The sequence below is a fragment of the Limulus polyphemus genome, unplaced genomic scaffold (assembly GCF_000517525.1).
Source record: "Limulus polyphemus unplaced genomic scaffold, Limulus_polyphemus-2.1.2 Scaffold756, whole genome shotgun sequence".
Taxonomy (NCBI): domain Eukaryota; kingdom Metazoa; phylum Arthropoda; class Merostomata; order Xiphosura; family Limulidae; genus Limulus; species Limulus polyphemus.
This window is the reverse complement of record NW_013666366.1, coordinates 42,375-57,238: the sequence shown is the minus strand read 5'-3', so window position 1 is coordinate 57,238 and position 14,864 is coordinate 42,375. Positions and strand designations below refer to the sequence as shown.

At 34.0% G+C, this 14,864-nt stretch overlaps 1 protein-coding gene across 4 annotated transcripts in view; it reads right to left on the bottom strand.

The window, feature by feature from the left end:
* Positions 1-12,658, bottom strand: part of LOC106460340 (UDP-N-acetylglucosamine/UDP-glucose/GDP-mannose transporter-like) — a 57,678-nt gene extending 45,020 nt beyond the window's left edge. The window contains exons 1-3 of one of the 4 annotated variants that reach the window (XM_022387039.1): positions 12,263-12,658; positions 4,904-5,108; positions 941-1,133 (exon numbers count right to left, since the gene is read on the bottom strand). In XM_022387039.1, the coding sequence (XP_022242747.1) occupies positions 941-1,128 (188 nt within the window). In that variant the 5' untranslated portion in view covers positions 1,129-1,133; positions 4,904-5,108; positions 12,263-12,658. Of the gene's footprint in view, positions 1-940; positions 1,134-4,903; positions 5,109-11,702; positions 11,933-12,262 lie in introns of those variants that run through there. The other 3 variants (XM_022387037.1, XM_022387038.1, XM_022387040.1) reach the window with 3 other exon arrangements.
* Positions 12,659-14,864: the final 2,206 nt, after the last annotated feature.

Genomic DNA, 14,864 nt, shown 5'->3' with positions numbered 1-14,864 from the left:
ATGGTGCATGCCAACAGGCTTTGGCGTTATCACGGTTCAGGACATTTCAGTTGGGATGAAGTGGACAACAGAACAAATGATGCTGCTGAAGACGTGCCACATGAAGAAGCCACCATCGAAGAAGAAACTCTACTCAGTTTTGAGAAGGGAAACGGTGAAGCTCTTGATAAAGTTACTACTACTGATATGACTGTTACCAACGATAGGACATTTCTTGATGAAGCAGATGAACCCCACGTGAAGCAGAAGCCAACAAGACGGAAATCAGTGCTGAAAAAGATACGTCCCGTAAAATTAAGAGACTTTATTGAATTGTAATTTTGTGATTGTAATTCTGTACATTTAATTAAGTTATTGTTAATTGTTATTGGTTTATTGTAAGTGGCTATTGTTCGGGATGAACAATAGTAAAGAGGGGGCAGTGTTGCGTCAGCGAGGTCATGTGACTCGTTCTCTCGAATTTTCGGGAATTGTCGGGAGATTACTAGATATAGGGTAGTCTGGTATATATAAGAGGGTGACAACGTGACGGGACGATAATGTGTGTGTGTAGGTAGTGAGTAATTGATCTGCAGTGAGAAAGTATTGTTGAAGTTAACGTTCGTTATAGCGTTTGTTTTAGTGCGAATGTTGAAATCAAGTGTATCGTGAAGTTATATTCAGAAAGAATAAACCAGTTTTATTAAGTAAGTTAATTAACAAACGGAGACGTAACAATACTTACCATGGTTTGAATTAAACAAACAAAAGAAAATAGGAATGATGAACTCATAAGTCAGTTGTTAATTAACATTTAATTCAGTACAGGTGTGATGATTAAAAGCAGCAACATATAATGGTACTTTTAAAACAACTTATTAATTACTGTCCACATCATTAAGTTCACAATGGTTATGGTGAATAAAAAGCAACAAGCAATAGTACCAGTACAACCACTGACCTGTAGTTGGTTAATACCACTTTGTTTACTATGGTTATGAGAAATGAAGAAGCAGCATACAACAGTGCTGAACAAACTCTGATTAACTTTGGCACAGGTTGAGTCAATGATGTTATTTCTTCCTGCTGAATGTGAATTTTTATGACATCACCATTTGACACTGGTAAATGGCCATTCTTGGAAGACATACCTACTGAAATATTAAAATAAATACTTTTATAAAAAAAAAGTAATAATATTCACACCATTATACACAAAGTATCTAAATTCAAGTTTTGAATATCCTTATAAGTTTCAACTAATGTAACATTGTATTTTGCCAACCTGAATTATAAACCTAAAAACATTAAGCTTTTGAAAAGATAATCAGTAATTGTACTTTTATTTTTGGAGTACTGATAATTACATTGTACAAAATGAATAATACATATACAATTTTAACGTAGTGAATATATTTAAAATAAAACTTCTGCATGAAAAGTTTCTTTTGATTGCTATTTAATTCTTGAAGTTATCCTTCTTTTAGTCAAATACATGCATTTAACTTTTATTCAATAATATACATTAAAGAGAATATTTCTGGAAACACATACAATAACAAATTCTCTTATGTTCTTAAACCAGATAAAAGTCCCAAGATATTGTGCTGAATGCCATATCATATTAAATATTTGACTTGATTTCTGTATGAAATCCATACTAACTACATGTATACTTCTTTGTTATATACTGTCACATTCAAACAATGGCATTATATGGATGTTTGAAAATAGTCCTTTAAAACCTGAGGCACATGTGTTAATATTATATTTTTCCACAAATAGCTTTTACTAATGTACATGTATTTCCAGAATATGTGTACCGACATATTAATTCATATCCTCCAGTGTTCCAGTTTCAACAGTTATTACAACTTTATATAATAATAGAGACTGATCCTATTCATTCTTAAACACAGTTTAATCCAATAGCTACAGTTGTAATATATATTTAATCCTTCCAGTTCACTTGGAGTTAATTGAATTTCCTCAGATATATGCAAGTTTTATCTCTCTTTAAGTTCAGAATTTTTTACTGTTAAATATTTGAACTGCTGAAGAAGCATTAACAGATATACAAATATAACACCATGAGGAGGGTCAAGGTGACAAACATTTACTTAGTACAAAATACAAACCCAAATTAAATGAAAATGTGGAAAATCATTGTGAAAAAGCACACTGTTAGGTTACACCCATGATATATTGCACATGAAACTTCATGATTCCAATCACAAAAGAATGCAGATGTAGTTATACAATCCTCATTATTTCATTACAGGTTTTAAATAAAAGGGAGGTAAAAATAGTTTTAAATTATATCTGTATAACATATCAAGGTGTTATGAAACCTGCTTTCACAAGGGTTTGAACCTGGGCCATTTGGCTTACAGCAGTGCTGTTCTGAGATTGATGGTCTTACCAACTGAGCTATAAAAGCTAAAGCTCCAAGCAGACAATTCTTCATCCTTAGTGTTAAATAATTTCTCTCATTAAATAATATTCATCCTTGAACTAACAGAACTTTCATGCCAGAAACACTAACTCATATACAAATACGACACACTTAATCCACCATTGAGTCAAGCCTAATATTTTAGAGTGTACAATATAGAATAATTTAGGGATTCTACATGTACCATTTAAAGTTGTTAGATGTTAAAACTGACTATTCTTCCTATGAATTGTCTGTTTCAGTAGTGATACAAAAAATGGAAATGAGAAACTTAATAATAAGAGTTACAGATGTTCATATAATTTTTAAAAGCCTGTATAGTTGTAGACTTGTTGTTTAACAGAATTACATTTTTTGAGATTCAAGTTGTGAATTTATGAAATCTGTTTGCATGATTATACGATTTATTTTAAGATAATTATTTGACAAGTAATATCAGTTGTTATGTTTAACTTAAATTAATTCCTTTGATTTATTTTTCTGAATGTTTGTAATAAAGCACAAAGCTACACAATGGGCTATCTGTGCTCTGCCCACCACAGGTATCGAAACCCGGATTCTAGCATTGTAAGTCCGCAGACATACCACTGTGCCACTGGGAAGCATTTTTTTCTGAATGATGGACTAAAATGGTATATTTCACTTTGCTTCTTTTACATGAATATTCTTAAATAATACAGTGAAAATTACAAGTAATTCCAACTTCAGCTTTGTTAAAGCCCTTATATAAACATTACTTTAATAATTCAGAATTTCTTATTTAATAGCAAAAATCTCTATTTTAATCTTATAGCAAATTATTCTTTATATTAGAATAATCTTACAAATATAAATATTTTTGTTATTTAACTATACAAGTCTTCTTCAATGAAAGGTAAAGTTACCACTTAAAACAAAAAGCAAAATGTAATACCAGTCAAAATTTTAAAAACTCCCTTTCCTGTATCACTGATTTATTTTCAAAAAAATATTTTTTCTTTTATAAGTTTTATGCTATAATGTAATGAATAACAAACCAAGAAAATTTTCCTGTTTAGGCACATACCTGGTAATCTTCGGCTATTCAACTTCATCATAGAAAGTAGTTTTATACAGATAAATCAGTGTAACAATTGCTGCAGTTTGCCAAATTACTACTATTGTATTACAAAGCCATACAATAAAAATGTTCTGTATTACAGCATAGCTTTTAATTAGACCAGAGCATATAATGTTGAGACAGACACACTTCAGGTCAAACTGCAACTACCCACCATCATGTTAGATGAGGTAAACATGTAGTCACATGTGCCTTCAAACATAGAACACCTGTCTCATGAAACTACAACTGAATTTTGAGCAACTACTTTATAAAGACTGTAAAAGAGAACAGGTGTTAAATGAAGTCAATTATTATAGACACAACATCTTCAGATTATTTCATACAGGCTCAAAATGAAAAAAACAAAATACTTTTATCTTGTTTAACAGAAAATTATAAAGAAGAGATTCACTGTATGAGAAACTTTAATAGACTGCACATATATGTGAAGCTGAGAACATGGCCACCAATGTCTAGCACAGGTCTTCATAATCTCATTCAAGTTGCTTTGTCATTATATATTGTGGCAACATGTTATATTGTTGGGTGAGTTATTTTGGGATTATTTGGTAAAACTAATGCATAACACTAATCAATTAACTTATTTCTTCAATAAGATTTGCCACAGGCAGTATTTATGCTTTACTATATATATATTATTTTAACATGTTCAGCTGTTGGGTGAGTTATTTTGGGATTATTTGGTAAAACTAATGCAAAGTCCAATCTACATAACAACTAATGAATTTATTTATTTATTTAATAATGCTAGCTGCAGGCTATGCTCACTTTGACACAAGTTGCAGTTCACAAACAAACTTTCCAACACACACTCTGAAATTACTATAGGCCTAATACACTAATACCATTTCTTGTTTGATAACAAATCCTGACTTACTGAAGAACTCAGAGAAGCACTAGCTCTCACTAAATAACTTTACTTGATCCATCTTCTCTTGATCATTCACATACACACAGCATACCTCATTGAATTCTCAAACACTACTCAATAACTTCTCAACAAATACTTCAAATTCTCAATCCCTGAACTAACTGAACTTGTATTTATAATTAATGTATGCCTACCTAGATATTAGTTGAAGTTATAGATTCTTGACATCATCACCTGTGAAAAATTTTGAGGTATTCTAGGGCTACTTTTATGAACTTACTTGACCATAAAGTCATGCATCATCTAGCAAACATTTAAAGTTATTATTTTCTTATACTGAAAATATATTTCCAATAGGTACTTAACTCCATCATATTCTTGTTCAGTGCTACCCTCTACAAGCAATTTATTTTTTTACATGCAAAAAGCCTCGAACTTCCATGTACATGCCACTGGAGAGATAAATATATATATATATATATAACATCTAACTTACCCAGTCACAGTAACATCGTTGATTGATGGATGGCAACAGGTGGAGGGCAGTACCCTGATAAGGAAGAAACAGCTACCCAATGAAGATAGTGGGAGATGAACATATGAGGTGTTGTCCACATGCCTTACTGAAGAATTTCCTCCAATGGACAATGGAGGTGAGCTGCCAGAGAAAAGGGAAGGTGCCAAATCTGATGCGACAACACCTGGAATAGATTTTGGGTAGAAAGAGACAAGGAGGAATATACCAATCTAATCAGTTGATAAACCCAACTTGTAAGGGTAGAAGAAAAATTGTCATATACAATTCAATGATGTCAGGGAATAAGAACCATGAAAGAAGGCCATGCAGGCAATGGAACAATGAAGAGTATATAATGGGCATAGAAATCTATCCAGAGCATACTAACAATAAAGGTGGGAAATGGATGGAAGAGAAACTTGCGAAAAGGAAGAATGTCCCACATAAGCTGCTGAGGTTATGGATAGGAAAGATCGATAGGGATAAAGAAGAACATATGTGGAATGGAACAGAGTACATGAAACTTTGATGGCAAATATATCAGACCAACAACACCCACAGGCTAGAAAGAAGTAGGAATAAGTCTGAATGGGTTAGTGAAACACAGAACATGAAGACACAGGTTCAAATGGAAGGATTGGAAGGTAATGAATAACAATATTGACATAACAATCTGGAAGAACCACATGACGAGGAAGTCTACAAATCCAGAAGGAATGCAAAAGGTACCAGTTGGCCAAGTCTCGACTGAGAACATCCACAGTCAAGGCCTGAGGAACTGTAGAACCAAAAAAGAGGTAACTTGGTGTTTAAAAAAAATAGCAATAGCATCATCCAGATGAGAAGTACCCTACTGAATGCATGGCCACTTGAGGAAGATTACAAATCCATGAGGAATGCAAAAGGTACTGCTTGATCAAGTCTCAACTGAGAATATCCACAGTCAAGACCTGAGGATGAGGAACTGTAGAACCAAAAAAAAAGAGATAACTTGGCATTTGAGAAAAGTGGCAATAGCATCCAGATGAGAAGTACCTTACTGAATGCATAGCCACTTGAAAACTGAGAGTTGAGATACCACACCATGGGATAAACCTGGTCAGGTATTGAAAAATGAACCACCAGAAGGTGAGAAGCACCTGGAACATGACACACAAGAAAACTTGTCTGCAGCATGTAGGCCCAAGAAAGGAGTTCTAATGTTCAACCACAAAGGGAATGGGTGCCCCCTTAGCAAATGATATAGATCACAATGGTGTAATTGTCACAATGGAACATGACATGTCAGATCTGTACCAGAGGAAGAAAGTACATCATACCATCAAAAGCTCCTAGATGTTGATATGGGCCCATTCTCCCCAACCTTGGAGAGAAGCATCTGTGACCAGATGCAAATCTGGACAAGGTAAAGTAAGCAGTACTCCCCTCATTGTATTGTCCTTGTTCAACCACCAATGTAGATTGTCTGCAAGGGAAGGAGGAATTGTAATTTGGGAGTCCAAGGGATTCCAAGCAAGAGTCCATTGGCCATGCAGAGAACACTGACGAGAACACACATGTGCCCAACTCAAAAGAATAAGGACTTCCATAGAAGCCCAAATCCCCAAAAGTAATAGAACCTTGAATGCAGAAACAAAGGGACCAGTAAGTGCATGGAGAACTGAAAGCTCCATTGAAGAGAAATGAAGTAGAGAAGGTTGGGCCCGAAGGAGATGGGCAAATAAAAATACACCCAAGTGGATAAAATATTGGGTAGGCAAAAGGAAAGAATTCTGCAACTTAAGAATCCAACCAACACAAGCTTCATCTATCAGCAGCAGATGTGGATATTGAGAAGACTCCAGTTCGGGAAAGTGCTAACAAGAGCAATTTCTTCTATGTAGTAGTGTGATTGCAACTCTCAAGCATGTATAAGTGGGCAAAGGCCTTGATCATTCAATAAAATACATACAGTGCTGAATCAAGCATGAAAGGCAAAGCCTAAAACTGATACACAACCCCATAGTGGTCAAACCAAAGATAGGGTCTGAACTGATGAGAAATAGGAATATGGAGATAGGCATTCTAGACGTCTACTGAGATCGTCTGAAGTCCTGGAGAAAAAGCCCAACCTGAGTGTGATAAAGGACTCCATGGTAAATTTGGGAAGATCCAGAAATTTGTTGAGGCAGGACAGATGGATTACAGGATGCTAGTGCCCCAATTTACTTTGGGGACAAAAAAAGGCCTAAAGTAAAAACCTGGAGAAGGCTAGCTGACAGACACGACAGCTCTCTGTGATAGAAAGGTCTGCACAGCCTCGATTAGACACAGACTGGTAGTGGGTTTCCCAAGTTAAGAAGAAGGAAAATGATACAGGAGATAACAGTGGTGGGGAAAGAAATGGATGAAAAGACCTTCTGACAAAATGTTGATCATCCAAGAATCAGCAGAATACCCACCACAGGGAAATAAAACTGGCTAAATGTGCCCTCACCAGACATGAAAATACCTAATAAACAATAGAACTGCTGGGGACGATGAACCTGACATTGAGACACATGGTGAAATTTTTAACCCCTAGAGGTAGGAACTGGTAAAAGATGAGAGGCTGAAGGACAAAAAACAATTATGGGAGAAATCATGGGAGCAGAATAAGACAAACAAGCAACTGAAGTCTAAATGGTCGAATGTGGTCTCACAAATTCCACACAATTCCAAAGATTCAGGAAAATCTCCAAAAACAGAACAATGGAGAAATAGAGCCAACTGTAAGTCATGGAAGGTAGATAAACCTGTGATAAGACAGCATCCTTCCCAATAAGATCCCAACACCAATGAAACCACGTTTGAAGAGATAGGGCTGAAGAAGACAATCGTGCCAACATGGAGGTAAAAAGGGGAAAGAGTATCCCCAGAAAATCCCTCAGGAGATCAGTGGAGTACCTCAGAAAAGGAGATGTATGTTGGACAAGTACTGTAGAAGAACTGTAAGGAGAAGATGAAAACAGGAAATTGGGTATGAGAGAAATGGAGAGGATTTTCAGGGACAGCCCACCACATTGGCCAAAGTGACTCTAACTGCTGTGAGTCAAGAAAGGGTTGATCTGCCAGCTGATAAGCTAAAGCATAATGGTCATAAGGCCATGGAGGATGAGGCATGATGATTTACAGGCAAGACACAATTGAACCCTGTTGATCTTGGGGTATGTAGGAGTTCAAGGCTTGTGAGATGCAAAAACAAATTGCATATAGAGGGCAGCAATGAACTAGAATAGCTATACATGTGAGAAGAGGTAATGTACCACATTGAAATAACACCAGCCCTCCACTGAGAAATGAAATTCCCAATATGAACCCTGATGTCAGGGGGAAGGAAGGAAAATAAGGTACTCTTCAGACAAGTGTCATGTAACAAGGAAGGAACAGTATCCAATGAAGTTGGAGAAATCCCATCCAAAAAGCAGAGTTAGGCCCAGTATATTCCGCAGGAGAGGTATAGGAAGGCATGGCATAGTTACAAGGAAAAAGCAGTCAAAATCCTCCTCGACATGAACAGGTTCAGACAATACAGGAGGAACCAAAACAGTTTCAGGAGAAGAAGAATGACTTATATAACAATCAATCTCTTGACAAATGATAGCTGAAAAATCTTCAGTCAAAACACCCAGACCTGAAGTCTGTGTAATGGCACTCAAGCTAGTGGTACAAATACAAACTTCGGAATTCATCATAAACTGTGAAGAAGTCGATAATGAGAAAAATCAATAAACAAAGGTAAGTTATTGCAGCAAAGTACTACAGAAAACTAACTGTAGTAAATGAATAAATCCAGTAAATTACTACTTCACACACACAAAAAAAAAATTAACTGAGCATGTGATAAGAGCACAACTGAAAAATATCTGCACTTGATCACTGCATAATGAGAAGTGATAGTTCAGTAGAACCAAATAGAGGGAGTCACATGCATCAGAAGGGTGTGTCACACTCCTATTGGTGGAGAGTTGTTGCATGATGATTTACATGCAAGACACAATTGAACTCTGTTAATCTTGGGGTATGTAGGAGTTCAAGGCTTGTGACATGCAAAAAAAAATTGCATATAGAGGGCAGCAATGAACGAGAATAGCTATACATGTGAGAAGAGGTAATGTATCACATCGAAAAAACAAAATAAAAATATATCATAAAACAATATGTTCAGATATTGTGATGTTCATTTTCTTCTGGACATGACATATTTGTACTATAAAAGGTATATCTGATTTCTATATACTAATATTGTAATTAAAACTCACAATTTTGCCAAATTCTTACACTTACACTATCACAAAATACATCCTTAACTTCACAAAACATTAGCTGTTTTCAATAACGGTGAAAATTTTTTGATAATCTAATGGACCTAACATGATGAAAAAATACATATTGTTACGTCTCTGGTTGTTGGTTAATTTTCAGTAGAAATTATTTCCGAAAAAACTTCAGCGATACAAGTTCTTTCTTAAATAAAACTAGTTTATTCTTTTTAAATTCAACATTGCAAAACACTTAATTTCCACAGTCACTTTAACTTAAACGCACGCTATAATTCACGCACTTTACTTATGGTCACTACCGTGCTTGACTCAATTGTTCATCTTTATCTCTGCCTGTCTGCAATTCAATTCTGATTAATTGTTTCGCTTTATCTGGCATGCTTATATACAGGAATAGAGGGCATCTAGCAAATACTGGATTATTCATGATGTTCCCCAATCCTTCTAGAAACTCATCACGTGTTACCAGCGTCATGTGACTTCCGTTGTCGTAACAATATTTTTAGCATCGTTACAATACATTAATCATACAGAGTACAACAAACAATGTTTTCAAATAAAAAAAATATATCTTCCATAAACAAAACCACCAACAAAACAAAATGCAAACAATCTCAGAACCATTTTCTTCAATGAAAAATAAGAAAAGCAAAATGACAAAAAACTATTTGACCCATCAACATCACTTCTATGTCTTCCTTTCAGAAACCTCAACCCAAACACCACATTTGTTTTAATCAATTGTCATTTCTCCCATAAACTTTCACTTCACTTCTAACAAATATCATTATTAACCTCACTGTTTACTTTACAGAAGACCTAATAGCCTTGCCAAATAATATTTTCATATTCTTCATATAATCAAGAATCAGTGAAAAAAATGACATCTAAAATGCTAGTATCCATAACAACACATTTAACATGTCAAAAATATGTTTCATTATTAACAGTCACCATTATCTATTATCAATTGTTGTTGTCCATTTGTTTGTCCTCAAACTCATCCCACAGTTTTGGAACTAGCAAGACCAAACTTAGCATGCAGATTTTGCATTTCTGGCCCCCATCAAGATCAAAAGATTGTCATGTTTGAAACTGTGTTTATAACCTATCTCACAAGCTAACAGGACCAAACATGGCAATGTGTTCAGGTACCATAGGTGGTTGCCTTAACAGATTTTCTTTTTTTCTGGTACATATAGAAATAAGAGATGATGGAGGAACTTGATCAATACACTGGAGCCATTAAACCCCACAGTGATATATGGATATTTTATGCTACTCATTTTAAACAATGAACAACTTGAAACTTACATTATTAAAATAAATATAAATCACAAGTAAATTAAGATTCCCAAAACTACCTGAACTGAACAGCTTTAAACGAACTTGAACAGGAGGATAACGATCTCAATATTATCTATGTACATTTTAACCATGCAACAAGCATATAGTCACTGAAAATGTTTTCACTTCTTGTATGCACATGGTCAAAGACTGTGAGAAACAACATGTGCTATTATAATTTAATCAACAACCTTCAAATTATCACTAAGATCCTCATAGTTTAACCTAGATTAAACTTAAAAGAGTGATAGAGACATTGCATTTTGCATTGTGATTGGACACAAAAACATTGCACACAAAGTTTGATGCAATGAAGGTGAACACAATCACCTTAGAACTTAGTAGCATTTAAAATACAGCTTACATTATTCAAATGTTTGAGAAATACAACTTATATCTTACAACAGTAAATCTGAATAAAATAAATTTAAAAGCTTTCCATAAAAAACTTATAAACATGCAAACACTACATTTTAAATTGGAACAAGATACACTCAGTTAAAGTATAAAATTTTTAAAAACTTAAATTCAACAAATTTCTTCAAATTTAGAAAACTTCGTAACTACACACCATCATACATGAAAGAGTTTTTTGCATTACAAAATGGCCTTGTTGCCTTGCATTGATAACTAAGTCTCACATGCAAAATATTAATAAGCATGATTAGAAACATAGTATGAAACAAACACATTTGAGGTTATTTTATAGCTAGATGTCATATAATGAAATTGACAAAAATCTTTCTTAAAAAAGAGATTTCAAAGCCTGAACAAAAAATCTAAATCAATCAATGATTTATAAACACTGGAAATAACCCTACTAAGTAGGACATATAATATCTTTTGTTTTCCAAAGATGAACTAAATAATAAATTAACACACCAAGTTTGCATTGAATCTTTTGCAAGAAATGAATTGTTCATAATTTGTTCTATTTCTCATTTGTCTCCAAGAAACTTAACAAGGACATTTTTATTTTTAATGTTGAATAGTATCTTTGACATTTTAAGAAATGTTTCATAAATCACAACTGGTCTAGAATTATTGATTTCAGAACTTCATCTACTGCTCGGTGTTAAAATATAAAAACTCTTATGAAAATATTTTCAAAACCCAGTTTCAAGACTGACCTGTACTGTAAATCTATTTAAATTTCATGAAGAAGCTTCTGAACTAGCTTCCAAAAGAACTGTTCATATTTTAATGTTAGAATTTAATTTTTGTGTTCTAATAACAGCCTAAATTTCCAATGTACTTGTAACCTTATATTTGATTACTGTCATTGCATACAGTGCTACAATTAATATTATTTAGAAAATACTTTAACAATGAAACTTGAATTTGAATGTAAAATTGTAAATGTCTGACAATAACATTTTCTTGTAACCATGACAATCACGCAGTAGCATAAGACTTGACCAGTAGTTTGCACGTACACTGTGTATCGATTGTTCCAACAGAAGTTGTAACAAAATTTAGTTTGTTTTAGTAATTTTACAAAATAACAAATTTTAAAGGCATAATTCTTTCAACCATGCCATGTTCATTATTTCAATTCAAATGGGTATTAATATTACTTAACAATATATATTAATTTAATATTTAGTACAATAACCCTAGATAAGTATATTTTTAACATTACTGACTACATTTAAAAAAACTGTAATTTGAGTGTAAAAACTTTGCTCACCCATCCGATGTCTAGGCCTCCGATGTCACTCAAAATTTTCAAAATATTTGACTCGAGCCACGATTGTGATTTTAATTTTTATACTCTTAACTTCCAAGTCAAACACAAAGTATTTCAGAATCAGATGGTGCTTTTCTAAAGAGTAAAGTGTAACTTTAGCTTATAATTTATATCAACTTCGCGTACATATAATCATGACATAAGTATGAATCTAATATTCTATTTTATGATTCGTCTATGTACGGTACAAATAAAAATTAGCTTTCAGTTTGAAAGTCAAATGCGAACTAATCTTAAGTGAAACTTGACCTCCACTTCTATAACTTATAAGCCTTTCAAAAAATATAACGCTATTATCGTCGGTTTTCACTGCCAAGTTTAATAATAGTCACGTGACATGGCACAACTATTTAAAAACATCTGTATTTGCTAATGTTGCTATGGTAAATAAATATCTAAATTATAATACGTCAGCAAGAGGGCTAAATAATTTATGTTGATCTATATATCAAAAGGTAGTTGTGATTGGTGTGATCAATCTGAAGTTTTGAGAACGTGGTTATCAAATATAATTTGCGAGAAATATCGTTATCAGTGCTTCTGGGATACAAAGGGTCAGTTCCACTCACGATACAGAATAAACAGTCTGTAGGAAAAGTGGAGTGGCTATTGTTCTCTTACATAAACAACTGGGTTTTATTTTCACTTCAAGTTTCGAAAACATCTTGATACTTTTAGTCAGACTAAATTCTAATAACCTTATATTTATCAACTAAAACAAACAAGCTTTAAAGCATGTAGACGTTATTCACGTCTAATTAAAAAAACGTACACCGTTGTGCCAAAACATTGGATAAATTGTAAAACCTCGAGAAACTTCATGGATTTGTTTCTCCGTGCACTATCACTATAAAATAGGATTTTCATCTCCACGTACTTTTTTAAGTATTTTTATTTGTGTTAAAGTCGCATAGACAATTATTATATAATATGAGAAACAATCCAACAATTAAAAACAACGAATTCCGACGTATTCCTCATTTTTAAATGTTGAACCTGAACAGTGATTTCTTCGGTAAGAAATATAACTTATACCCTATGGAAATCCTTATTGTATCAGATGACTTATATAAGCCCCCAGTGGCACAGCGGTATGTCTGCGGACTTACAACGCTAAAAACCGGGTTTCGATACCCGTGGTGGGCAGAGCACAGATAGCCTATTGTGTAGCTTTGTGCTTAACTACAAACAAACAAACAGACAGACTTATATAAATTGTGTTCCGACTACTGCTGTATTCTTGTATACCAACCGGCCCGAACATCTCTTGACTGAGCGAAACACATCGTCTGCAATGACAAATACAATGTGGTTGGAATACTATTATTATATACTCTTCTAATTTTTAAAAATCATTAAGTGACTAATTAAGAACGTTGTGTTTTAAAATTTAATAGGCCTAAACTAATTCCTTATAAAAATGTAATAGTAATTTATACTCTTTGTTAGCTTTCTAGATTGACTGTTGTTTGTGGGTACATTGCTTGGGTGGCGTTATCGCAATAATAATAATAATAATAGATAAATAAAAATTACATTCCGTACTTTCGAGACGTGAATGTATTATAAGGACAATTAGTAAATCTAATTATATGGTTAAACTAGAGTAGCCCAATAGTTGGCGATGGGTGCTGTTAACTACATGCTTTCCTTCTAGTCTATAAATTAACATTTAGGGATGGATAGTGCAGATATCCTTTCTTAGTAGTTTTGCACAATTATTAGAAAACAACTGCTGCGTATATGCTCGTTTGTTAATTTCCAGTATAAATTCTTTCCGAGGAACTTCAGCGATACAAGTCCTTTCTTAACTAAAACTAGTTTATTCTTTCTCGATACAACTTTGTAATACACAGAATTTCCACAGTCACTTTAAACGTAACTACTTTTATAAACACAGGCTAAAAATCACAGTGATTCACTTTACTTGTGGTGCCTACTGTTTGTTTCACTCAATTATCTCTCTCTATGTCTATCTATGCAGTTCTCTTCTATCAATCTCTTCGCTCTATCTCGTGCTGAATTTACTCGCAAGGCTTATATATTAAAGCCTTAAACTATTATGGGATTGACGCAGTACAACTTCCAGTAACTTTCTCAGTATAACTGTATGCAGGTCGTCACTTTCCCATTTACAGGTTCCCATCAATGGACCAGACTACCGTATTCAAGCTTTCACTGGTCCCACTGTGCCCAATAGTTCTTTGTCACAGGGCTTACACTAGACACCTTCTCCCAAGCAGGGTGCAAAACAATTGGTTTTTCGAAAAATCAATTATTGGCTTCAAATCTTGATCTTTCTCCTGCTCTGCTTTAATATCTATACCTGGTTCCACCATCATCAACTTCTTCAGTCACTTTGACTTCAGCTTGATGGCACCTAGTTAGTTCAACCTCTCTTTTAACAGTTACCGGAACTTGGCCTCTGTTGCTCCCAAACCTCATTTTATCAAAATTAATTACAAACTTCCTCAGTAGTAAGTAGTCCAACCCTAATATGCATTGGTCTTCAATGTCAGCCAAGTACTTTGTGTCTTTCCTT